Consider the following 27,720-nt stretch of genomic DNA (forward strand, 5'->3'; position numbering starts at 1 on the left):
GTGAAAATAGAGCCACGCATAGAGGCAAATTACGGGCATTCTCAGCACTGCCAACAAACGAGAGTGTTGCGATTGCCCTGTTTCCTTCTTTGAATTCTTTTCTGCCCGCTGAAATGATAGCATTTTTTAGGTTGCTGGTAACGTTTTAAAAATGCGCATTATGTACAGACAAAATGAAGGCAAAGCACTTTTTTCAGAAAAGAAAACACCATAAGTGAGCCTGATACATCGGGCTGTCACCTAACCTAACCTACTGTTATATTACTGCTAATTTTTTGCTTGACACGAAAATTAATTATTACATTTACTAATGCTTCACAATTCCACAACACTTAAATCAATTCGAATTTATATATGTCCTACGTGTTTTCAAAAGTTATAACGATATATATTGCAATAGCGGCTCTGTGCTCCGCACCATGCTACGCTACGCAAATACGTCCATATTTAGTCAACGCTTATTTACATACATACATAACCAATACAAAAGATAATGTTTTTGTTTTTTTATTGAAATTAATTCGCTGTTTGTTCTAACTTTAGCATTCATACTCTCATTAAAAGTGAATAATTACCGAAAAATGTTTAGAAATAGTTTTAAATGTGTTTAGAAAATCTAGTCCCTCCAATAGCAATGCTAGATTCGATATTGTTTTAATCAATACAAAGTTATATGAGATTTTCCTCGAATAACAGGCGTTGGACGACACAAGTAAAATCCAAATAATAGAAACAAAAGCTGGTTCCCATTGTGATTTTACTGGAATCCCAGGGAACAATAAGAAGTAAGTTAATTATTGCAGCTGAACAATATTAGTATAAGCAGAATGTCCTTAATTCATGTTTGGCCTTTTTGTTAATCTTTCTTTGATTGGATAAGAACCTTTAGAGGGGGAGGTGCAATAAAAGTATGCAACACTGCCAAAATAGTTTTAAGGGTCTCTGTTTCTATTTTAACATTTTAAAAAATCTTTTAAAAGATTATTTTTATAATGTTTTTGTTTACATTGTAGCACCAACTCCAATATACATTACTATGGAACCCAATGACGAAGTTGTCGAACGTCAGAAATTGGTGGAAGTGGAAACCGAAGAAGATGTTACAAATAGCGCCCCTAAATCAGCAACTCCTGCCTCTCCCATGGCCATGCCCAAAATTAATGTAAGATTGTTTTCTCGTATTGCCAGCTAATATGTATTAGCATTAGGAAAATTTATTGAACTTTGTCTTATCGCAACATGCACTTAAATACATTCCATTGACTCACTTCCGGCTATTTGTTTTCCATTGTTTAGATTAAGAGTATATCTAGTGGTGATAGCCGCAATTCAGCATCGTGTTCTATAGAACGCTCAGATAAAGTCGGCCATAATACATCTGCCAAAGTAACATATATCAATGAAAGACGTCCCCGGCCACATTTACATGGAACCCATGATGAACGATTCGAATTCAAATCGCGTCCAAGAAAACTCTTAAAAGGTAAGATAACAAAGAATGCTGCCACAGACTATTGAGGATTCAAATTAATGCTTCGGTTGTGGTGATTATATCAATCTTCAGAAGTCTTGGCTGGTGTTTTTACTTTATTTTCCGTAAATGTTTCATTGCAGTCGCTGAGGGCGTGTCTGGTGTTCATGTCATGACATTTTTGTATTCAATTAATAATATTGAAATTCGTCATGCAAAAAAGTTCATACTATATCATTTAACATGAAATTCAGTTTTTTTTTTAATTTAATTCAAGAACGTCATAACTGAAAATTTTTGAAGGCACTGCATTTTGCGGTATTATTTAAAAAAAACCGTACGCATTAATTTATAATTTAATTTACATAATTGCATGTAGTGATATTCTTGAATTAAATTCAGTTCATTCAGTTTTTAGTTTTCTTTCTGTGTCTTTTGTATTTGCATTTACTTTTCTGTTATCAATAGCTATGTCGCAGGCCATATTTACTAACTCCTCGTTCATAGTACATAGTTTATTGAAATTTAGCATACTTATTGTAATCTCTAATCTGAATATGTTTTAATTGCGTTAATCTTCTATAGCCAATATAATGTGTCCTAAGCGTTATCTGACATTAGTGTTGAGAAACGCATGTTCCATATATTTTTGTATGAAAAAATACATATCAATATGATGCGTAACTATTTTATTACAACTTCTTTCGTTATTAGTTATTGATTCATAGCCAAGCTGATTACTTTTGAACTACAGTGATACCCACATTCTCCCGTATTTTGTCCATATTTGGGAGCTTTTCGCCAGAGATTAGTGATACTATATTGATGATACGTCGTTGTCAAACGCTGTTCGGTATTTCCTAAGACTACAAAAAAAAAGAAAATTTTTGTTTGAAACGAAAAAAAGAAAAATCGCAACAAAATGTCAAAAGATTTATTATTGGGGTTGACACATTTTTTTTTGCTACATTCAGTTCCAGGCATTCATTTTTTGGGATCCATTAACAAATGACTGTATTGACTAGCCTTTAGCTTGCTTTGAGTCGACGATATGCGAAAAAACAGTGCAACGAGGTTTACATTTTATATTTCGGGATTGGGCACCCTTAGTGTTGCAATCTATCAAATGACAGCTCTATCGTAAATCTTGAGGTTATACGTACTAGACCTCGATTGAAGCATCGGCTTCCCCAATTGGCCAAAAATCGATACTCGGTCTTCGGCGTCAAGAGGCCGACTAACCGAAGCTTTTTGAATAATTTATTTTATATGGAATTGTTCCAGTCAAAACACTCAATATAAATAAAACAAAAATCGCAGATTCGTCCCTAGGGGGATAACATGACTTCATGCCCAATAAAAATGGGAAGAGCAAAAAAAAAGTATTAGAGAATGAAATGGATTCATACATTACGGAGCCTACTATGCTACGTAACGTTAATATATTTGAATATTGAAAGAGTTCTCCTTTTCAACATTGAAGAGCAGCGGTAATAAAATATTTAAGCTATACACCGACCAGTGAGGCCAGCGAACCATTGGTCATTACAGCGGGATGTCTTGTTTACATTAAGAATTAAATTTTCTCCAAAAATCAATTTTTGTCATAATATGAAACTATTGTATTTTGAATACTAAACGGCATGTAAGTTCTAAAAGAATATTTTAAGACATGGACTCAATTAGCTTTTATTGTTGTGTTTTGCTCATTTTTTGGATATAATATGATAATGTTGTACTAAAACACTCCAAATTTTCTTAATTACAAATTTTAGTAAAATAATCGGTGTCCGCCGATTATTGCTTTTTTTGCCGAACATCGGCATCGGCTCCGACCTAAAAAACCGCCTCGGTTGAGCTCTAATACGTACTAAGAACGCTTTGAAATAGGAGCGCTATTTGTGTTGTTCCCAGCAACTTAAAAGATGCATCTCGCTCTAGAAATATTTCGTGAAGGTCGTTTAAAATCAGTTGTTGTGCCAGAAACCTTTAAAGATGTGTGTGATATTGCAAGATAGTCAGCGACCTATCGTAAGATTGAGATAACCTTACACACAAAAAAATTTTTTTCTTATTCAATCACGAAATTAATTGATCCAATTAAGTTTTTAATTGAAATATCTTCAATCACAGAAATGATAGTATCAATTAAAAAATTAATTGATCCATTTAAAAATTAATTGATTGATTTTTATTTCAATTAAAAAAATGTTAAATCAATTAAATTTTTAATTGAATATTTTTTAAAAGTCAATTAAGATTTTAATTGGAAAAATTTTCGTGAAATTTTTTCTGTGTAGACATTATTGGGACCAGCATGACGGTTGACACTCGACCAATAACCAAAATTTGGAGAAAAATTAATAAAAAAAAAAACAAAACTACCAACATTTTATTTCTATAAAAAATTTTGTCAAAATTTTATTTCCATAGAAATTTAGTTCTTTAGAAAATTTTGTCAAAATTTTATTTCTATAGAAAATTGTATCATATTTTTGTCAAAGCTTTGTTTCTATAGAAAATATTTCTATAGAAAATTTTGCAAAATTTTATTTCCATAGACAATTTTGTAAAAATTTTATTTCTATAGAAAATTAAGTCAAAATTTTATTTCCATAGAAAATTTTGTCAAAATTTTATTTCTATAGAAAATGTTGTCAAAATTTTATTTCTATAGAAAATATTGTCAAATTTTGTCAACATTTTATTTCAATAGACAATTTTGTCAAAATCTTATTTCTAATAGACAATTTTGTCAAAATTTTATTTCTTATAGACAATTTTTATATTACAAATTTTATCAACATTTTATTTCTATAGAAAATTTTGTCAACATTTTATTTCTAATAGACAATTTTGTCAACAAAATTTTATTTCTATAGAAAACTTTGTCAAAATTTTATTTCTATAGAAAACTTTGCCAAATTTTATTTCTATAGAAATTTTTTTCAAAATTTTATTTCAATAGAAAATTTTGCAAAATTTCATTTCTATAGAAAATTTTGTCAAAATTTTTTTGCTGCAAGTAGAGGATGCTGATGAGGAATGTGGTAATTCCGAAACAGCTGTACATCCAACCATCTTTCAGTCTATAGGGCTTTGCCCAAATAAATTTGACAAGCATACTTTTCCTCTGTTGGTTAAGCTACACTTGTAGTTTAGTCAATGCATGGCTTTAAGCTGAGACAAAAAACAAAAAAACAAAAATAACGATTGAAGAGAAGCCAACAATAACAAACAAAACAAATGAAAATTTTATTTCTATAGAAAATTTTGTCAAAATTTTATTTCTATAGAAAATGTTGTCAAAAATTTATTTCTATAGAAAATGTTGTCAAATTTTAATTTCTATTAAAAATTTTTATTTCTATAGAAAATTGTGTCAAAATTTTATTTCTATAGAAAATTTTGTAAAATTTTTATTTCTATAGACAATTTTGTCAAAATTTTAGTTCTATAGAAAATTTTGTCAAATTTTGTTTCTATAGAAAATTTTGTCAAAATTTTATTTCTACAGAAAATTTTGTCAAAATTTTATTTCTATAGAAAATGTTGTCAAATTTTAATTTCTATTAAAAAATTTTATTTCTAGAGAAAATTGTGTCAAAATTTTATTTCTATAGAAAATTTTGTCAAATTTTCATTTCTATAGACAATTTTGTCAAAATTTTATTTCTATAGAAAATTTTGTCAAATTTTATTTCTATAGAAAATTTTTATTAAAATTTTATTTTTATAAAAATTTTTATTTCTATAGAAATTTTTGTCAAAATTTTATTTCTATAGAAAATTTTTATTTCTAGAAAATTTTGTCAAAATTTTATTTCTACAGAAAATTTTGTCAAAATTTTATTTCTATAGAAAATTTTGTCAACATTATATTTCTATAGAAAATTTTGTCAAAATTTTATTTCTATAGAAAATTTTATCAAAATTTTATTTTTGTAGAAAATTTTATCAAAAGTTTATTTTTGTAGAAAATTTTATTTCTATAGAAAATTTTGTCAAAATTTCATTTCTTTAGAAAATTTTGTTAAAATTTTATTTCTATAGAAAATTTTGTCAAAATTTTATTTCTATAGAAAATTTTGTCAAAATTTTATTTCTATCGAAAATTTTGTCAAAATTTTATTTCTATAGAAAATTTTGTCAAAATTTTATTTCTATAGAAAATTTTGTCAAAATTTTATTTCTATAGAAAATTTTGTCAAAATTTTATTTCTATAGAAAATTTTGTCAAAATTTTATTTCTATAGAAAATTTTGTCAAAATTTTATTTCTATAGAAAATTTTGTCAAAATTTTATTTCTATAGAAAATTTTGTCAAAATTTTATTTCTATAGAAAATTTTGTCAAAATTTTATTTCTACAGTGTGTGAAGTGCATATTTGGCAAAATCTCCCAAAACATCAAGAATTCTACTAGTCTATCAAACAATACAAAATCAACCATTTTTGGTAGAATTCTATAAACTGTGGCAACCGTGACCAGCATACGTTTTAATATTGCACGAACATTCGACCGTCAAAGAATTTGTTCGCTTTGGATACCACACAAATTATCAATTGTCGATAGAAACAGGTGATGAATCGTAGATAAACTCGTATGAACCCGAAAGTAAGCACCAGTCGAATGTTTGGGTGTTTCAAGATAAACCAAATCCCACAAATGTGGCTCGCATACGAAGCATTTCCAATCAGTGGTTAGGGTAGGGTAGGTATAGTGGCAGCCCGATGTTTCAAGCTAACTTAGATTATTCAGTCCATTGTGATACCACAGTGGTGGTCTCTTATTACTGAGTGCTACCCGATTCTATGTTTAGCTCAATGACAAGGACCTCCTTTTTGTAGCCGAGTCCGAACGGTGTTCCACACTGCGGTGAAAACACTTAGATAAGCTTTGAAACACTCAGAAATGTCACCAGCATTGCTGAGAAGGGATAATCCACTGCTGAAAAACTTTTTGGTGTTCGGTCAAAGCTGGAGTTGATTTGATTGGTCAAACGCCGTATAGTCCTGAATGACTTCATTGGCACAGAATGACTTCATTTTATTCCCGTGCGTAAAAAAATTAAATGAAAGGCTAACATTTTTCACCACTTAGCGGTTGATGCGTTCAGAATGCATGGAATGGAGATACCTCAGTCAGAGTGGCAAAATAGCTTTCACAATTGGTTCAAACGCATGCAAAAGTGAAGATTTTGGTGGAGAATATTTTGAAAAATAATATGCCGATTTTCGATAATTAATATTTGTGTTCGTTTTTTAATCCCGAAATATAGAAGGAAACCCTCCTATGAGTTATGATGTGTCTACTCTCCTCTTTATAATCAAATGTCGAAGCTCTGCGTATTTTATAATCCCCTTAAACAGATGTTGGCTTTTTGGTTGCCATAGAAATACTGCAAGTTTATCCAAAAATTATTATTTTGTGATTCTCCCTTCTACATTGCCAAATAATATTTTGACTGTAAACAATTTCCCATGTGTAATTCTTTTCCCAAATATAACTCCCATATGACCATCCATCATCAACAACGTTAGTTTTCTTATCATATGATGTCATTGATAAGAATGAATGCAAGGATATTATGAAGTATAAGGCATTAGATGAAGGATTTCCTATTGTAGCCATATTGCTAAATTTCATGCAGTACTAATTATAATTACACTTCTATTCAGTATCTTGAGAATAATTTGGTAAGGCGCGTGTGCATTGCAATTACATAGGGACCACAAAAAAAAAAAAAAAAACCATGTACTTGTTGATGCTTCATACATAATTATTAGCAAATTCCCTTTTTTTATTTTGTTCTTTGTGTTTTGTTTCTAAGTCACGAAGAGTAAGCATTAAGAGTTTTAGCAGCCTTCACAATTTGAAGTAATCCACCCTGGTTAAACATAAAATAACAATATATTCTGTTTTTATGCATCCCACGACAACAGCATTGAAAAAGAGGAGTGGTAGATATGCGCAAACAGTGTAGGGCAAAAACAATACATATTTTATAATTAATTTGTAGCTTGATGACCCATCGACTTTGTAACTTGTAAGCCACTTATCCTTTTTTGTATTTTTCCCAGTGCCTTTGAATGTTTAAGCTATAGACCTTCTCAAAAATTTTCATAAATTCTAGAATAAACCTACTTTTTCAAAAATTACGGCTTTTAATTTGAAAATTCGCAACATACACCAACAAGTGCTATTCAGTGTGTCGATGCTCAATTCTCTACTATAAATAAATTGGTTGAAGAACTTGTACAAAAAAAAAACTATAAATATTAAAAAAATCTACATATTTTTCAAATATTTATTTCAGCTTTCAGTTATGTCCTGTTTGCTGAACTCAAGGGATCGTGAGTTGACCCTGTATAGCACGAGTTCATTTATTTTGTAATACATAGACATACATACCAGGCATAACGGTATAAGCGTTTTTTGAAAATAAAACACTAATTATTAATGGGGAAGTAAAACCATTTTATTCAAAGTATTGGCCATTGTTTTCTACACATTATGACCACCTTATGGCAATTTGTGAATAGCACGCCAATAAAATTGTTCATCTTTTTAAGCAAACCAATCAGACACCCATTTTTCGACCCACTCGTAGGAATCAAAATGCTGCTCAAGCAATGCGTGTCCCATTGATGTAAACAAATGGTAGTCGGAAGGTGAATACGTCGGGTGGGGTATCTGCTTCCACCCTAGTGGTTTGATTGTATCCTGAACCGGTTTTGCTTTGTGTGTAGGTGCATTGTCATGGAGCAAAATTACCTTGCCGTGTCTTCTGGCCCATTCTGGTCGTTTCTCTATCAATGCATGGTTCAAATTGATCATTTGTTGTCGGTAGCGATCAGTAGCTGCTTCCAGCCAAGTGTTTTGATTGTATCCTCATTGTATTACCTTGCCGTGTCTTCTGGCCCATTCCGGTCGTTTCTCTATCACTGCATGGTTCAAATTGATCATTGTCGGTAGCGATCAGTACGAGTATTAACGGTTTCACCATGTTTTAGGAGCTCGTGGTACACCATACCTTTCTGGTCCCACCAAACACACAGTATTGTCTTCTTACAAAATCGATCTGGGTTTGCAGTCGATTTTGATTGTTGTCCCAGATTAACCCATGAATTTTCCGTTTATGATTCTTAAAATAAATCCATTTTTCATCGTCAGTAACAATTCGATGCAAAACCGATTTTCTTTTGTGTCTTTGAAGCAAATTTTCACAAGTGTTTCTTGGATTTCCCATCTGTCTTTCCTTCAATCAATGTGGCACCCATTTTTCACACTTTTTACTCTTTTATGGTAAACTGTCAGAAATTGTTTTTGTTGAGCAACATTTAACATTGCTGCCATTTGCTTTTGACTCAAAGTGTTATCTCCATCCAATATAGTGGTGCAATGGTTAGCATGCCCGCCTTGCATACACAAGGTCGTGGGTTCGATTCCTGCTTCGACCGAACACCAACAAGTTTTTGAGCGGTGGATTATCCCACCTCAGTAATGCAGGTGACATTTCTGAGGGTTTCAAAGCTTCTCTAAGTGGTTTCACTGCAATGTGGAACGCCGTTCGGACTCGGCTATAAAAATGAGGTCCCTTGTCATTGAGCTTCACATGGAATCGGGCAGCACTCAGTGATAAGAGAGAAGTTCACCAATGTGGTATCACAATGGACTGAATAGTGTAAGTGAGCCTGATAGATCGGGCTGCCACCCAACCTAACCTAATATCGTTTGCAATTCGGCGTCTTCAAGCTTTATTTCTGTACCGTTGAAACCATCTTTTGCATGTTGCTTCTGATAGAGCATGATCACCATATTCCTCGACAAGCATTCGATGCGACTCTGCAGCATTTTTCTTCAAATGAAAACAAAAAATTAATGCTTTCCGCAAATCATCACTTTCTCGTACAAAATTCGATGAAAAAATATGATGTTGTCTGTTCATATTTTTCAAAGACGTCATAGCAAACAAACAAAAAAACTAAGGGCTCACTTCATACCGGTATATAGGTCCATTGTGATTCCTCGAGGTAACTTTCTTAATTTTTTCTTCGTGAGATGGTCCCCTTTAAAGTCGCTCAAGAACTTCTGTTTACACTAATAGGAAAAATACGTTCCACAATCGTGAACGGACGGTGACAAAATGAAAAGGAAACGTTCAAAAAAATCAAAATGGAATGTTCACGATTTCATGAACGGCATTCGTTTTTTTCGCCCATGAAAAGGCTTAAAATAATCGTTAGACGTTGTTATGGCAATTCCGCTGGTGGTGCAATGCGCTAAGACGTTTTCAGATCATGAACGCTGGTTGTTTTGATAACGCATGATGTCATTTAATCATTATCAGATTGACACCGCCTTTTCTACGTTTGACACCACTTGTGTGTTGATTCACTTTTATGAACGGATCGTTTCGAAATGAGCACACCGTTCATGATTTTTCCCTGAGTGTATCCGTCTTCATTAAATTTGCTTAAAACATCCAACCAGAGGCCCTGATGAAGGCGAGTAAACTATATTCCTGCAGATCGGTGAGAGCCTGTAGGAAAAACGAGCCCAGAATCTTGTTTCTTCTAAAGTAAATGTTGATACAAGAAGTAGAACAAGTCTTCAGTACCTTTCGGGACCAGACACTACCTGCAAATGTGTGTTATGCCTGGTTATAGCGTCTATTAAAGATTTCAATTCCCGTCTGATAATCGCCGTCAAAATTTCGCAATTCCTACGGTTCTTTCCATTCCATATCAATATGGTTTGCTCGGAACCTTCCGAAGAAGCCCAACGTCGACGCAATATTTCATCGGACATTAATCCTATAAATATATAAAAACAGCCGATAAAAAGTCTGGTCATTATTCGTTTCACGAGCACCCTCCTTAGTCAGCACATCTGCCCATTATTCCTTTGTGCCCAGGAACCCGGGACAGCGGCTGACTACCTTCGACCTATGTCTTTATTGCCCAAGGTCTTTATAGCTGTCGATGCTGATATCGCTTCCGAATAATGGTCACATTAACAGCGCCTTCGCAGATTTTCTGATTGCAGATTTTTTTGCCTGAAATACATGGCAATCGCTATCTGACGTATACGACTCTCCTATTCCTTGTTCAGTGCAATAAATGTCGCTACTAATTTTTTCCGTCTCCATTTTTGATTCTTCTGTTCCGAAGGATATCTTCCTTTCCTCATACTCTTCCATACTTGATAAAAAATATTTCGGCTTATCGTGATAAACATACTCAGTCACCATATAGTTCGTCTCACTTTAACGTTCGTCAAAAAATTTGGTATGTGTGCAAACAGTGCTTTTCAGTGTATCTAAGCTTTTAAATCTCACCAGTGCCACTGCTGCTGTTTGTTTTTCTTTTTGTGCAAATCGAATGGGCAGACTCCCATCAGTACCTTAAAAGCGGTAGTGGCAGTAGTTGTTGTAACAGTTTTTAATGTAGTTTCATCCATTTTGTTCTATACTTTGGTAGATCAATTAGTAGTCAGATCGAGGAACTCTGCGACAAGGATGGGGTGTGTCCAGAGTGATCTGTTGGTTGATGCAGACGGGTAGTCTTAGCTTGGCAAGCAAAAAGGTGACGAGTGTCATGTGGCCCTTGATTACAGTAGGGACACACGTCAGCTACACTGATATCAATCACTGATAAGTAGGAATTGATGCGGCTGAACTTGCCAGATCTTAGTTGGGCTATCTCAGTTGCCCCGTGGATAGTCTCTCTCCTCCGGTGCTATGGGCGGTGGTCGAGCTCCGAGAACAGGATTAACCTTGTAACTTCTCACCGCTTCAGCTACAGTATCTTCATGAATCCTGTTCAGACCTGTCTGGTATACAGCCTGATCTAGAGGCTCACTTTTATAACGCTGGATCTCGCGCTCTAGAAGGTGAAGACCAACCCTTACATTCCTGGGTGGAGGTTGCCTATCCACAAGATGGTGATTTGGCTGTAGTCCTCATAGCGTTTGTCATATAAATAAGTGTCGTTCTATTCGATATCTGATTTCGGTGGTTAGCGATTGTGCACCAAACAAGGCAGCCATATGTAGCGAGGGGTCTTTTAAACTCAGTCTGTATAAAGTCAATTAAAAAAGGGAAAGTCGGATTCTCCACCGACTAATTTTTGAAAAGATTACAATGCCACATAGTCGTTCTTTATGCGGTCTGCGGAAGTTTCTATCCTATTCAGTTTGTCCAAATATATTAAAGATTTCGAGAGTCTCAATTTCGTGCCTTGAAATTCAGAAGCTTTATATCCAATTATCTTTTTCTAGTGAAGAGTACCAGCTCCGTTTTTCGGGGATTCACATCCAATCCACATCCTCTAGTCCAGTATGACCATATAGCTGTGGCTATCCTTGTGTTGGTATCTATATTTATTCCCGCTTCAAATTTAATGTTTCTTCTTGAATTTATGACTACGAATTCCGCCAGGAATAAAATACATTTTAAACGGAAATATTTGAAATACATTTTTTGTACATCAGCTAAATCTTCTACGAAATTAGGCTATTTATCGAGTATTGTATTTGGGAAAAAAGTAATCGTCGTCGTAGCCGTCGTCAAATTAATAACGAGGCGCGGACTATCGACAAAATGGAATGCACAGGAATAAGAGTGATTCGTAGGAATAATAGGAGAATTTCGACTTTTGTAGCTTCTACCTTCTGGAAATTTTGAATTCAAGTGTGAGTAGCCTGTGTGTCCTTCTTCAATTGCTTCGACCTGTTATATTCAAATATTAATCAAGTATTAAACAGTCATGAACCCTTATAAAACTGAGATCAAATTATGTTGGACCACCCATAAGTACTCTGCGATTTTTATTATTTATCGTTTTTGCCAACAGAATACTGAAGTTTTGTTCGACACTGTCCAGCGACCGATGACTACGAATGCCATTGTAAAAAAATAGCATGTTGCTCTCAAGACGCCATAATTGTAGTCAGTTGTAATTTTGGCGCCATATAGTTGAAAGCGTTTGCAAATATTTCGCCGGTTGTCATCTACAAAGGCTTCTGGTTTCGTTAATTAACATATTTTATTATTTTTGTGTCATTTGTTAAGTAGTATTTCGTACGTTAATATTTTTATTTATTTTAGTTGATAAATAATATTTTTTTTCATTTAATTTTTGTTATTTTTTCATTTCTTTTCTTCATTTTGTTTTTTTTTTGTTAACCCTTCCTTCACAAATACACCGTCATCCATGTAATTGCTAATCCGTCATTGATGACGATGAATACCTCAACATCCCCACCACCATCATTGAATACAATAAAACCATCGTGTGTTACTATAACTGCTGCTGCTGTTGGTGTTGTTATACCTTCCTCTGTATTTGCCTTAACAAATGCTATTGGTTCTAATGCCACGGAAACGGTAATTGCCAATAATGATGGATACTCTGATTATCATCATCGACGACGACTACTACGATGTCGGGAACATCAAAATCATTGGCGCACTGCAGATGGCGATGATAATAGCATAAATGACATTACACAGTTAAGTAGTAGCAGTGACACCCAGAGTGATGAGAGTACTACAAACATTGATGAAGTACTGTCGTTCAAAACGAAACAGTATACTGCCAACACCAACAACAATAACAACTACAAAAACATATGCCCCAGCAATTTGGATCAAGCATATGCAGCGACATCAACAATTGCCTCGGCTGCCGCCTCTGTGGCTGTTGCAGCTACAAATCCAAATAGTGGTGGTAGCAATGACCATCATAAAATTAATCAAAATAACACCACCAACAAAAACAACAACAGCAGTAGCACAAATGGCAGCGGTCCATATCATCCACATAGTGTTATTTCCAGTACACGACGCAAACCGAGCGTTAGCACCAGCACTGGCGTCAGCGTTAGTGCTGGCTATCCCGGTCTAATGTCATCCATGAACACCAGCAATAATCTCAGTGATAAATTTGATCAGCGTCCCATTAAACATCATTCTTTTGTCTCAGAAGTGCCGGATGTTAAACATATGGAGCGTGCTCTGTTAGGACTATTGGATGATTTTCATTCGGGGAAGCTGAAAGCGTTTGGTGAGTATATATTTTTAATTGTGGTAGCGTTGCACTATGTGGTAGAATATCAATTTTACTTTTGAGGTTTTCTGGTCGTAATTTAAAATTGAACGTGAAATTATTTGATGTCTATCATCGAAATAGGAATATTTGGGAACTGAACTTTTCTAATATAATACATGGATAATTTTAAATTCTATGCTCTCTAAAAGAATCATGACCATCGGAATCGACTTCTAGAGGGAAGAGGGAATAAATAATATAAACATCATGAAAAGTTGTATTGGGCTATTTTCCACCATGTTATAATACAATTTGCATCAATTTTTTTTTGATTTAGTTTTGATTTTAGCGGCTAAACTCGAACTTATTACCCACCTTAACAATGAAGTAGTTTATTGGTTGGAAGAGCACCGCCTGTTGGAGGAGTTGGGAGACGGCCGCCTAAAATATCTAGATATCCCAGCGACCATTTGGGATCTTCAGATATCTAAATAACAAATTCTACTCCCTTTATCCAGCTATTTTGGCACAAACAAGCAATTTGTAAGAAAATAAATCATATCATAGGTTGGAAACGTCCCAACAATTAGAGTCTCCAGTTATGTAGACCTCTTCCTTCTGCATCCAAATCATAGTGATCTTTTACTTTGCATGTCCTATAACAGGCTTGACAACAACTTCACCCTCGACGCATGTACCAGAGGCACTGGATTCCTTTTCGCTACTTTTCCATAATTCTTTACTAATGCAGATACTAAACACAGCCACAGTTGTAACAACGTACGTTGTCCAAGGACTTAAACACCCCCATGGGAATTCAAATATGTATGACTACCCAAACCCACTCCCTACCCCAAATTCCAATCCCTATCCCATCCCTTCTCTTTTTCCCTCCCGAACAGAGATTGCCGTTCAATCTGCTCAGAATTCTCCTCTGTTCCATCGACATTGAAAGCAATCCAGACCAGTGGACTACGTGTGTTCATATTGTTCGCGACCAGTCACGCGCTGATGTTACTCTGTGATGTGTAGCGAATGTCTGGGTAGTCTAAATAGCGGGCCCTCTCATATTGCGACTGCAAATCCCAAATCACCTAACGTTTCACTGCAATGGTCTGACAAGGAAAATTGCGAAAATCACAGATTTCATGGACAAGAAGGGTTTCTCAGGGCGCGCTTCAGGAGACTAAACTCTCCAGTAGAAATGGTCTCTCTAGATCATCCTCCTACTCTGCTCTACGACAGTAAATTCCAAATTCCAATCCCTATCCCATCTCTTCTCTTTTTCCCTCCTGAACAGAGATTGCCGTTCAATCTGCTCGGAATTCTCCTCCTTTGTTCCAGCGGCATTGAAAGCAATCCAGACCAGTGGACTACGTGTATTCATTTTGTTTGCGACCAGTCACGCGCTGATGTTACTCTGTGATGTGTAGGGAATGTCTGGGTAGTCTAAATAGCGGGTCCTCTCATATTGCGACTGCAAATCCCAAATCACCTAACATTTCACTGCAATGGTCTGACAAGGAAGAATTGCGAAAATCACAAATTTTATTGACAAGAAGGGTTTCTCAGGGCGCGCTTCAGGGGACTAAACTCTCCAGTAGGAATGGTCTCTGTAGATCATCCTCTTACTCTGCTCTACGACAGTAAATTCCAAATTCCAATCCCTCTCCCATCTCTTTTTCCCTCCTGAACAGAGTTTACCGTTCAGTCTGCTCAGAATTCTCGTCCTTTGTTGCAGCGACATTGGAAGCAATCCAGGACTAGTGGAGTACGTGTGTTCAGCTTGTTCGCGACCAGTCAGGCACTGATGTTACTCTGTGATGTGGAGCGAATGTCTGGGTAGTCACAATAGAGCGCCCCACTCATATAACGACTGTAAATCCCAAATCACCTAACGTTTCACTGCAACGAGCTGACAAGGAAGATTGCTGAAATCACAGATTTCATTGACAAGAAGGGTATTTTCATTGGCGCGCTCCAGGAGACTAAACTCTCCAGTGAAGGGTCTCTCTAAATCATCCTGCTACTCTCCTCTAAGACAGGAAAGAGAAAGTAATTCCGGTGGGGGGAATAGCATTCGTTGTCCACGATTCCGTGAGATACAGACCCATGTCATTGACCACGACTGACTCCCATCAAGAGATACTGGGGATAACTACTCTCCTCTAAGACAGGAAAGAGAAAGTAATGCCGGTGGGGGGAATAGCTTTCGTTGTCCACGATTCCGTGAGATACAGACCCATGCCATTCACCACGACTGACTCCCATTAAGAGATACTGGGGATAACTGTTACGGTGGAGGAGGCAGATATATGTATTATCATTGTATATATTCCTCCCGATTCGGTGTGCCAGGCAGGTTAAGCCAGTACTGAGGCAATACCTCAGTGGTGAGAAAACTATACTGTTAGACGACCTGAATGCTCATTATGACAGTTGGTATTCAGGGCTTGGATGTGATGGCAGGGGAGAATTGATTGCGCATCAGTTGGATGACACAGATTTCTGTGTGCTAAACGAAGACCACCCTACTCGTATAATGTCTTTATGACGAAGTTCCCCGGACGTCACTATAGTTAGCTCTGAACTCCCCATCACAGTTAAAATTGATATAGGGACAGACACCGTTATTCCCGAGAAGAAAACGTTTATGAACTTTGGTAAAGGTAACTGGGAGTTATATACCTCGCTTGTAGAGTACGAGATTGGCACTGCCCCACTGCCAATGTCAGCGCCGGCTGGAGACAAGTTTTTCTGGTGTCTTGGAGAGAGCGTGCAAACCAGCGGGTCGTATTCCCAACACCCGTCCGTATTTTCTCATGCAATAAGATTGTCAGAGAAGAGAGACGAGATCCAGGTAATCCCGAGTATCGCTTAGTAGATCGACCTCCCATAAACGGGAAAAGTGACGCAAGCTTTTGGAGGAGTCCAATCTTGGATCCAAACGGCTGTGGTCGATGATTCGGAATCTCTTGAACCGTAAGGGGAAATATAACATTTCCTTTCGTTAGAGGGGCAAACTTCAAAGGACGATACCCGTGGAGCGAATGCCTTCCACAGACAATTTATGAAGCACCCCCAGACAGTATACCGTGCCAGCAGAAGGCAAAGGTGTACATTTGGACTAGAGAGGTTCCCTATGGTCAACAGCCAGGAGTATGTAGTATGTAGACCAGGCGATAAAGGTCGTTCAAAGTTCTACCGCAATTGGCTGGACCATACCTTCAATTCATGAAGCTATTTTACTGTCCTACTTCACAGAACACCTAATGTTGGCAGAACATCAGTATGGTTTTCGATCGTGCGGGAGTACGGCCACTGCGTTGTGTGAAATAACAGCCAACATTGCTGAGGGATTGAATTACAAGAGGCCGCGTAAACGTTCTATTCTCAAAGAATTGGGTCTGCCTAAAACAGTAGTCCACAACACCGTCTTTAGAGATATTATGGAAACTTCCGTGCCTAGTAATCTTAAGAAATGGCTGGGAAACTATATGACTGACAGAGAGTCTTATGTAGAATTTTTAGAGAAAACATCTTCGCCAAGAAAGAATACGCAAGTCGTACCTCAAGGCGGTGTACTTAACTCTTACGTCGCGGGAAAATCCTCTTCCACCACAAGATTTTTATCTGATAACCTATGTGGACGACTGTTGTGCATGTGCATGAGGTAGAGACATCAAACTTGAGGTGACGATTAATGACTACCTCACTGCCAGAAGAAATCTTAAACGTTTTGCTCCTAAATCGACGGCAACTATTTTCACATCGTGGACCAAAGAAGTCAACGAGGAGCTTGATATCCACTTTCGTGGCCATAGCATCCCTACTTGCAAGAACACCAAGGTTCTTGGTGTGACATTTGGTAGTCGTTTCCCTTTTGGAAAGCATGCAAAAATAGTTGCTAAAAACAATGGGAGTACAAACAAGATCCTGTAGGCATCGGCTGCTAGCACTTGGCGGAAAGATAAAGAGACGATTCAAAAGATCTACGAGTCTATTGGTAGTCCTCTTATCGATTATGTGACACCCGTTTAGAGTCCCATTATTAGCGAGACTCAATGGAGAAATCTTTGATTTCTCGATCTAAAATACTACGTTGCGGATTGCCAGTCCAAAATGTTCTCGGTGATGCAACATTGCGATCTCCTGATTTTCGCAGCACCTGAAAAAGTGCAGATAGGATAAACCACCCAAATTATGCCAACTCCAGGAGGGCACAATCTGAACAAGCCAAGCTCACTCGTTTCGATTTACGGAAGGAGCAGAAATCAATTAACCATCCCATCGGCGATGACAATGATAAGGGAATAAGGGCGGAAGGGTATTACACATGGCAGTGGTTCAGAAGGTGCAGCGTTGTGCTGGACGGAAAACAACGATTACGAAGGACAGCTTCCTAGAGAGACCAGCTCGGTGCTATCTTAGCTAAAATCTGTCATCTCTATGTATTCAAACAGTCATCTCTCCCTTCTGAACACGGCACTTCAAGATATCTCCCCGAATTGTGAACATTCGTCTCACTTCACAAGATGTCTCTTTGAAGAGAAGAACAGGTCTACAAATTAAACCAATAAAATAATTTTACAGCGGGAAAATTTATGACATGCTTTATTTCAAGCCTTCTTAGAACACATGCCTGATTCAGGGAAAGCTTCCCATATTTTCCCACTGGGTTATGAGTTCTTAAAAAAATTGCAAATTAAAAATGAACAAATATGTATGTATCGGTCCTGGTAAATTCAACATTTGGTTTGACTCCAACTACCACACCTTCCTCTTCTATAATTTTTGGAAAGCATGCAATATCCAGTTGTGTTGGTTTGTTGTATGTTTTCAAATTTAAAAAACTTCCATTGCCCATGAAAAAAAAGTTTTAAAGATTAATAATAAAAAATTGAATATCTCTTTCGAAAACAAAACCACAATAAATAAAAAAAATTGCATTAAGCGAAAATGAAATTTGCGTTCAATTTCTATCACAATAAGCTCACAATTAATCTTATCTTATCGATAAAAAAGCAAAACAAATTTCCTTACTTTGACTCTTCAGTCTATTGTTTATAGTGTTTGGTCATAGCACTAGGGCACATTTGTTTATTAATATCGTTTTTTTAAATAAACTGTTTTCTTTTCTATACAATACAATAGGTTCTGGTTGTACAATGGACCAAATGACCAAAATACGTGAACAACAGGAAAGTCTTGCCAAGTTACATTTTGAATTGGCTGCATCGGAAGAAGACTCACTGGAGAATGGCAACGATTTTAATGCTGCCAAAGCTCAAGAGAATATGTTGCAGTTAATGCAACGGCTTGAACAACTTTCAATTTCAATTGAACAACTGCAGACAAGCCATACAGGACTCTGAGATTTACTTCAAGCAACGTGTAACAGCATAGAAGATGGTGCTAATAAGAGAATAACAACGATGCAAAATGCTAAGGTAGCTAACAACATGAATCTGGGTGCAAGATCGACAGGACAGCAACAACAGCGGCACCAGCAGCAGCAGCTGGCACCACCACCCCAAGCTGATGCTGATACACGTTTGCTTTTACTACTGTTGTGATTTAATTTTCTAAAAGCAAAAAAACAAACAAACAAACCAAGAAAACTGTGTAAACTTATGGTTCTATTATTTGGTTACCAAAATCAATTTCTAAAATATTACTAGTGTCTAAACTCTTGATAGTCTTTCCTTTGTTTTCTTTTTTTCAAGGTGATCTATAAACTTCCCGATTAGAGTGATTAAAACCGGTGGACCCTTTTATCTTCTTACACCGATTGTAGGTTTTCGTGAAAATTCCATATTCGATTGACCGTTACAACCGGTGTTTTCAAGGCCTCAACAACCAGCTTTCGGTTTTTATATTTCCATTGTAAAATTGCAAATGTAACAATTTAATTTGGAAACCCATCCCTATTTTGTGTACACTCACGTCATCCATCGTCACTTTGTCTACGGTCTATTTCAAAGCCCTATAAATTGCATCATGAAAAAAATGATAACCAAAATTGTGTTTATTTTGTTATTTAGTTCATTAATAATAAAAAAATCATATACAGTCGAAGCTCTATTTAACGAATAACCTATTTAGCGAAAATCCAATTTAACGAACGTCCAAATTCTTAACATTTAAATTTACGTTTGATTTTTATAAAGTATGATATTCCTAAAATTGCAATACTTCAAACACAACAAGGAAAACAAAAGGTAGCATAACAGACACCAAGAGTTGAGGGATTCCATCAAATCTCTAGAAAAAGGTATTTGAAAGCCGTGCACCTAGGATAGATAAGCTTGGGTATGGTGGAAACTTGATATTTTGGTTTGAGAGCCAATCTAAGTGAGCCATTCAGTTCATTGTGGTGCCACAGGTGCTTAACTTGTTTCTTATCAATGAATGATGGCATCTTTCTTCTAGCCGAGACATACACACGTGCCAAAAATAATCTACCAAAATTTGAAGAAAATTTTACCAAACATTTACCAAATGTGATTTATTACTATTATTAATTTTGAAGTTTTTGATAAAAATTTTGTAAAATGTTAAATTCTATAGAAAAATTTGTCAAAATTGTATGTCTATAGAAAACGTTGCCAAAGTTTTATTTCTATAGAAAATATTGTAAAAATTTAATTTCTCTAGAAAATTTTTTCAAATTTTTTTCTCTCTAGAAAATTTTGTAAAAATTTTATTTCCATAGAAAATTTTGTCAAAATTTTATTTCTATAGAAAATTTTGTCCAAATTTTATTTCTAAAGAAAATTTTGACAAAATTGTATTTCTATAGAAAATTTTGTCAAAATTTTATTTCTATAGAAAATTTTTGTCAAATTTTATTTATAGAAAATCTTGCCAATATTTTATTTCTAGAAAATATTGTCAAAAATTTATTTCTCTAGAAAATTTCGTCAAAATTTTATTTCCCTGTCTATTGAAAACTTTGCCAATGTTTTATTTCTATAGAAAATATTGTAAAAATTTCATTACTCAAGAAAATTTTGTCAAGTTTGTTTTTCTCTAGAAAATTTTGCCAAAATTTTATTTCTGTAGAAAATTTTGTCAAAATTTTATTTCTATAGAAAATTTTGTCAAAATTTTATTTCTATAGAAAATTTTGTCAAAATTTTATTTCTATAGAAAATTTTGTCAAAATTTTATTTCTATAGAAAATTTTGTCAAAATTTTATTTCTATTGAAAATTTTGTCAAAATTTTATTTCTATAGAAAATTTTGCTAAAATTTTGTTTCTATAGAAAATTTTGTCAAAATTTTATTTCTATAGAAAATTTTGTCAAAATTTTATTTCTATAGAAAATTTTGTCAAAATTTTATTTCCCTGTCTATAGAAAACTTTGCCAAGGTTTTATTTCTATAGAAAATATTTTCAAAATTTCATTACTCTAAAAAATGTTGTCATTTTTTTTCTCTAGAAATTTTGTCAATTTTTTTCTCTAGAAAATTTTGTAAAAATTTTATTTCTGTAGAAAATTTGGTCAAAATTTTATTTCTATAGAAAATTTTGTCAAAATTTTATTTCTCTAGAACATTTTGTCAAAAATTTATTTCCCTAGAAAATTTTGTCAAAATTTACGTTGTTAAAATTTTATTCCTATAGACAATTTTGTCAAATGTTAATTTCTATAGAAATATTTGTCACAGTTTTATTTCTATAGAAAATATTGTCAAAATTTCATTACTCTAGAAAATTGTGTAAATTTTTTTCTCTAGAAAACTTTGTTAAAATTTTATTTCTCTAGAATATTTCGTCAAAATTTTATTTCCCTAGAAAGTTTTATCAACATTTTTTTTCATTTCTCTAGAAAATTTTGTCAAAATTTCATTTCTCTAGAACATTTTGTCAAAATTTTATTTCCCTGTCTATAGAAAACTTTGCCAAAGTTTTATTTCTATAGGAAATATTGCCAAAATTTCATTACTAGAAAATTGTGTCAATTTTTTTTCTCTAGAAAATTTTGTCAATTGTTTTTCTCTAGAAAATTTTGTCAAAATTTCAGTACTCTAGAAAATTTTGTCAATTTTTTTCTCTAGAAAATTTTGTCAAAAAAAATTTCTTTTCTAGAAAATGTTGTCAACATTTTATTTCTCTAGAAAATTTTGTCAAAATTTTATTTCTATAGAAAATATTGTCAAAATTTTATTTCTCTAGAAAATTTGTCAAAATTTTATTTCTGTAGAAAATTTTGTCAAATTTTTTTTCTCTATAACATTTTGTAAAAAATTTATTTCCCTAGAAAATTTTGTCAAAATTTTATTTTTCTAGAAAACTTTGCTTAAATTTTATTTCTAAAAGCGATATATCAAAGTCATTAATTGAAATAATATTATTTCTAATTACATACAATAATAATGAATTTCCTCTCATATGGCAAAAATTACGATTTTCAATAAAAATTAACCCTTAAAATTTCCGGTCGATTTAACGAGTTTTTCTAAATAACGAAAGGGCCTGACAATATATCGTGCGTAAAACCGATCATCGGCTGTAATGGTTGAATTAGTTTAACTTAAATTTATCATTTCCAATTGACAAAAACCAACTTTACGCCGTAAATAATTAAAGTTAAGCGTGGTCATTTTGACGAAGGATGACTCTCTAGGGTTAATAAACTGCAATGAAAACAGTTCCAAGTAAATGCAACGATTCGATTTTTTTGTGACAATAAAATTAGATTTTCTTTTAAAATTACGTGGTTTTATGAAAATCGTTATGAACGTTGTTTGTTTTAGAAACTCCGTGCACCGGTTTTGTATAAAAAGTCCGGGTTGTTTAGACCTTGAAACCCCGGTTTTAATCAATCTATTCCCTATATAATTCTGGATTAGTTTTTGTTTTGTTTGTTATTAATTATGTTTTTCTTTTAATATTATATATTATGCATTTCCGCCTTTGTTTTTTTGAATATTTCATTTTATATTCATTTGATTTTTTATATATGATATATCATTAATATCAATAAATACTTTATATAATAAATATTAAGTAAATATATAAATAATCTAAAAATTTGTGAAAAAGACCTTTTTTATGGTAGTCAAAATTTTTGTAGAGTTGTTTTTGTCGAATACAAAATAAAGATGAAAATCTAAATTGTAATGCATATATTTGCAAATAGTTTTTAAATGGTGATTATCACCTAGAGTTGGATATTATGTTTGATTTCTGCACCGAAAACTATCTTATATTCAAGGTTTTTATTTTTTGAATTAGTTTCAATTGAAAAGATAAAATGTCAAATGCGTTAGAGTCCAAATTTTGACAAACGTTTTTAAAAACATAATTGTTTTCATTTGTTTTAAAGTTTTGGCGCAAAACCCGAACATGATACCCATCTTAAAAAATTAAAAAGTAAAAAAACTAACCTATAAAGCAATGGCTGGGTAAGTCAAAGAGATTGGAGGTCTAGGATACTGTTTTGCTCATAAGGAAAACATCAAAGATGGCACTCGTGAGAATTACAAGCTTGGATGCACTGGAAAACACTGCAATATTTGCAGGCTTACGAAACACCTTGGACGTTACAAGGTCGACAACGAATGAAGTATCTCTTAGTTAGCAAATTCTGCAATCACAATAGCTGCTGAATAACGGTCACATCAGCAGCGATTTTTCATCGACGCAGCTATAAAGGCCTTGGGCAATAAAGACATGAGGTCTAAGGTAGTCAGCCCCTTTGTTTCATTACATATCAGCCATTCTGTACATTGGCAGTCTAGACGAGCCTAATGGGGTGTACTAACAACTATGGCTACCTTTAGTTACCTTAAATAGATGCCGTGTAACGGAGTCTCCTATACTTACATGGATACCATCAAAAATTGCCTTACTAAATGTCAACGTGATCCTGGAGTAATGAGTTTCTACGGGACAAAATCCTTGATTGGAGCAGCTTGTCAAGTCAAGGAGGTATTTTGACAGTTTACAGAAAAAATATCGCTAAAATATTTCCAATTAAAAAGTTAATTGAAGCCGAATACTTTTTCAATTAAAAAATTGCATTTTTATCAAACTCGAAATATTAGGACAATGATTCAATGATTGACAATGATTCAATTAACAAAATAATTGATAGGTTAGGTGGCAGCCCGATGTATCAGGCTCACTTAGACTATTCAGTCCATTGTGATACCACATTGGTGAACTTCTCTCTTATCACTGAGTGCTGTCCGATTCCATGTTAAGCTCAATGACAAGGGACCTCCTTTCTATAGCCGAGTCCGAACAGCGTTCCACATTGCAGTGAAACCACTTGGAGATGTTTTGAAACCCTCAGAAATGTCACCAGCATTACTGAGGTGGGAGAATCCACCGCTGAAAAACTTTTTGGTTCGGTCGAAGTAGGAATCGAACCCACGACCTTGTGTATGCAAGGCGGGTATGCTAACCATTGCATCACGGTGGCTCCCAAAATAATTGATACAATTAACTTTTTAATCAATGAATACGTCAGTAAAAAATTTATTGAATTTTTGTAATTTTTAATAAGAAAATTGATAAAAATCAATTTTTAATCAAAATAAAAACACAAAGAGAGGATTGAAAATAGTTACGACTTTAATTAAAAAAAAAATTAATTGATACAATCAATTTTTTAATCAAACTAAGAACAAAAAGTTAGTTAAGAAAATAAGTTAAAATTTTCGCGGTTTTTATTAACCAATTAGTTGTTCAAATGAACAATTCGATTAAAAAAATAAATCGATGTTGATTGCAAAACTCAATTAATTGTTTTTGATTTAATTAAAAAATGATTTGGAAATTTGATGGTAGTTTTATTAAATAATTAAATGAATCAATTAAGTAACAGATGCGTTTTCCACTCGACATCAATTAAATTTTTGATTGAATCAATACAATCAATACATTGTATCTTTTCCGTCCATATTTTGACAAGACATGAGAAAAATTTAATCGTCTTCATATATATTTTTGCACTTAATTTTTATTTTGGTGATAAAACCGAACACAATACTCAGCTTAAGTAGGGGTAGGTAGGTAGGCATTTGAAAAGATTTAATATCTTTCATTTGAACCTAAATCGCTTGTTTCGATACCAGGCGATCATAAAACGAAATAGGTGTTTTTATTATTTTTGGGAGAAACCGTTTATCCAGCTCGCCGAGTTAAGGTCAGTGTTACCAGGTTGGGTATTTTTTAACGTTTAGGTAAGTACCTATGTTCGCTTTAAAACAGTTCAATATAAAGCAGATAGATTAACTCAATTGATGTGCATTTTTTTGTTCCTCTAGATTTCGGCAAGACTTTACAGGAATATGTCATTTATAATTTGATTATCTAAGGAAAAGTAATCGCGAAAATAAAATGATTTTCAACTCGAAAACCGAACATAGTACACACCTTTTGGTGGGATTTTTTGGTGTAAAAAATATCTTACACCATATAATGTGGAACAATTGAACAAAAATCTAGAAAAATTGATGAAGTTTTTACTTAGTATTTGGGGGGGTGAGGTTCAACAATCACATGGCAACATTGGTCAGGTGGCATTTTGGCAGTAGACAATATCAAGAGATGATTTAACATAAATCGCTTGTTTCCATAACATACCAGGCAATCATAAAACGAAATAGGTGTTTTTTTTATTATTTTTAGGAAAAACCGTTTATGCCGCTCGCCGAGTCAATGTGATATTCTAGACATTTCAAAAGATCTCAGATCGATACCAGGCAATCAGAAAAACTAATAGGTGTTTTTACGAATTTTATGACAAACCATTTATGCCGTTCGCCGAACCAAGGTGGTGACATTTGGAGTATAGGTATTTCAAAAGATCATTGGACATCATAAATCATTTGTTTTGATGTCAGGCAATCAGAAAAATTAGTAGGTGTTTTTACTAGGACAAACTTTTTTTAATCGTATGTATTTTCAAAAGATCACAATCAATCATTTGAACCTAAATTACTTGTTTCTATAACAGGCAATCAGAAAAACTAATAGGTGTGTTTATAATTTTTGGGACAAACCGTTTATCCAGCTCGCCGAGTCAAGGTCAGTGTTGTCAGGTTGGTTTTTTTTCATGTTTGGTGGGATTTTTTTTGGGGTAACAAATAACTTAACATACACCATATAATGTGTTCCACAATTGGAAAAAAATCTAGAAACATTTATGAAGTTTTTTCTTAATATTTGGGGGTTGAGGTTCAACAATCACCTGGCAACACTGGTCAGGAGGCATTTTGACAGTAGGTAATTTCAAGAGATGATTTAACGTAAATCGCTTGTTTCCATACCAGGCAATCATAAAACGAAAGAGGTGTTTTTATTATTTTTGGGACAAACCCTTTATGCCGTTCGCCGATTCAAGGTGGTAGTTTGGTATTTCAAAAGATCTCATATTCATTTGGGCGTAAATCGTTTTTTTTCAGTACCAGGCAATCAGAAAAACTAGTAGGTGTTTTTACGAATTGGATGACAAACAATTTATGCCATTCGCCGAGCCAAGGTGGGACATTGGAGCGTAGTAGGCATTTCAAAAGATCATTGGACATCACTTGTTTCGATACCAGGCAATCAGAAAAAGTAATAGGAGTTTTTACTAGGACCAACTGTGTTGGCAGTAGGCATTTTCAAAATATCTCGCATTAATTTGGGCGTAAATCCCTTGTTTCGATATCAGGCAATCAGAAAATGTAATAGGTGTTTCTACGACTTTTAGGACAAGCCATTTATGCCATACGTCGAGCCAAGGTGGGTGCCAATTGGGAGCGCCGTAGGCATTTCAAAAGATCATTGGACATCACTTGTTTCGATACCAGGCAATCAGAAAAAGTAATAGATGTTTTTACTAGGACGAACTGTTTTGGCAGTATGGGGCATTATCATTTCATTTGAACCTAAATTGCTTGTTTCGATACCAGGCAATCAGAAAAAGTAATAAGCGCCTTTACGAGTTTTGGGAGAAACCATTTATACGAAATATTTTGGGCAGTAGGGGCATTTTCAAAAGATTTCATATTATTCATTTGAACCGAAATCACTTGTTTTGATACCAGGCAATCAGAAAAAGTAACTAGCGGTTTTATTACTCTTGGGACAAGCCGTATATGCCGCTTATTGGAAATGTGTGCAGAGTTGTAGTATGTCGAATTATTAGGTTGTTTCGGCTATGAAATGCGGCTAACACATAAATCGATAATACCATCCCTGTTTCTTGATCATATGAAACTTGGAATTTGTTTCATTTGGAGGGAAATTTAAAATCGGTTATTCATTAAGAAAAAAAATCTTTTATATTGGTCTAGACCCATAATTAAATACACTGGAAAAGGTTTAAGGCGGTAATTTTTTATTTGCTTCAATACTAACTGACATTAATAAGGGCAAAAGATGCTGCACATCGCCTAAATTTTTTGATAATAATGCACTTTTCATCCAATCAGCATGGTTAAAAATAAATAAAAAACATTTTCTTTTTTTTTTTATTTATATTTCCATATTAATTTTATTCATATATTTTTCATATGTATATGTATATATAATTCTTTATTATATGTATAATTGTAATCTGTTGTAAGATTTTCTCATTTTTTTGTAATTTTTTTTGTCTGTTTGCATTTATATATAGTATGTATATATATATTTATATATAATTCACATATACAATTGTATTATGTTTGAATAATAATATTAATATAAAATAATAATTGTAATAATAAAAAAAAGAAAACAATAATAATAATAAAAATTAAAAATATGTATAATAGTTAAACAAATTAAATTGTTTGTTTAGGATGTGATTTTTTGTTGTTGATTTTGTATATATGTTGATGTGTAGAATGTATGTATGTATGTGTTTTCTTTATAATATTATGAAATATGTATTTCATACATCATGTTGCTGTTTTGTTTTCACCTGGTTTTTTAGTGTTTTTTGTTTCTATTTTTTTTAATAATATTTTTATTAAGATATTTTCTTTTTGAAATTTGTAATTTTCCATTTTGTTTTTTATATATTAGATATTATATGTATATATTTATATATATAATTGTTTTACAAATACACCGCATACCATACTAAATAATGCACATAAGTTCAATTAGTTTTAAATATATTTCTAATAATTTTGTTTAAACAATTTTTTATTCAAGGAGGGTGGGGGCTTTAAGAATATATATTTAGGTATGTATTTATATAT

At 33.8% G+C, this 27,720-nt stretch overlaps 1 protein-coding gene across 2 annotated transcripts; it reads left to right on the forward strand.

The window, feature by feature from the left end:
• Positions 1–491: 491 nt before the first annotated feature.
• On the forward strand, positions 492–19,228 carry LOC142226802 (uncharacterized). Of its 2 annotated transcripts, none has more exons than XM_075297020.1 (5): positions 492–785; positions 1,014–1,162; positions 1,297–1,483; positions 12,955–13,542; positions 18,682–19,228. In XM_075297020.1, the coding sequence occupies exons 2-5, from the start codon at positions 1,037–1,039 to the stop codon at positions 18,900–18,902; spliced, it is 1,122 nt and encodes a 373-aa protein (XP_075153135.1). In that variant the 5' UTR covers positions 492–785; positions 1,014–1,036; the 3' UTR covers positions 18,903–19,228. The 2 variants fall into 2 exon arrangements, with proteins under 2 accessions (XP_075153135.1, XP_075153136.1); XM_075297021.1 differs by having other exon boundaries at positions 493–785; positions 13,462–13,542.
• Positions 19,229–27,720: the final 8,492 nt, after the last annotated feature.

The sequence above is a fragment of the Haematobia irritans genome, chromosome 2, assembly GCF_050003625.1.
Source record: "Haematobia irritans isolate KBUSLIRL chromosome 2, ASM5000362v1, whole genome shotgun sequence".
NCBI classification, from domain to species: Eukaryota; Metazoa; Arthropoda; class Insecta; order Diptera; family Muscidae; genus Haematobia; species Haematobia irritans.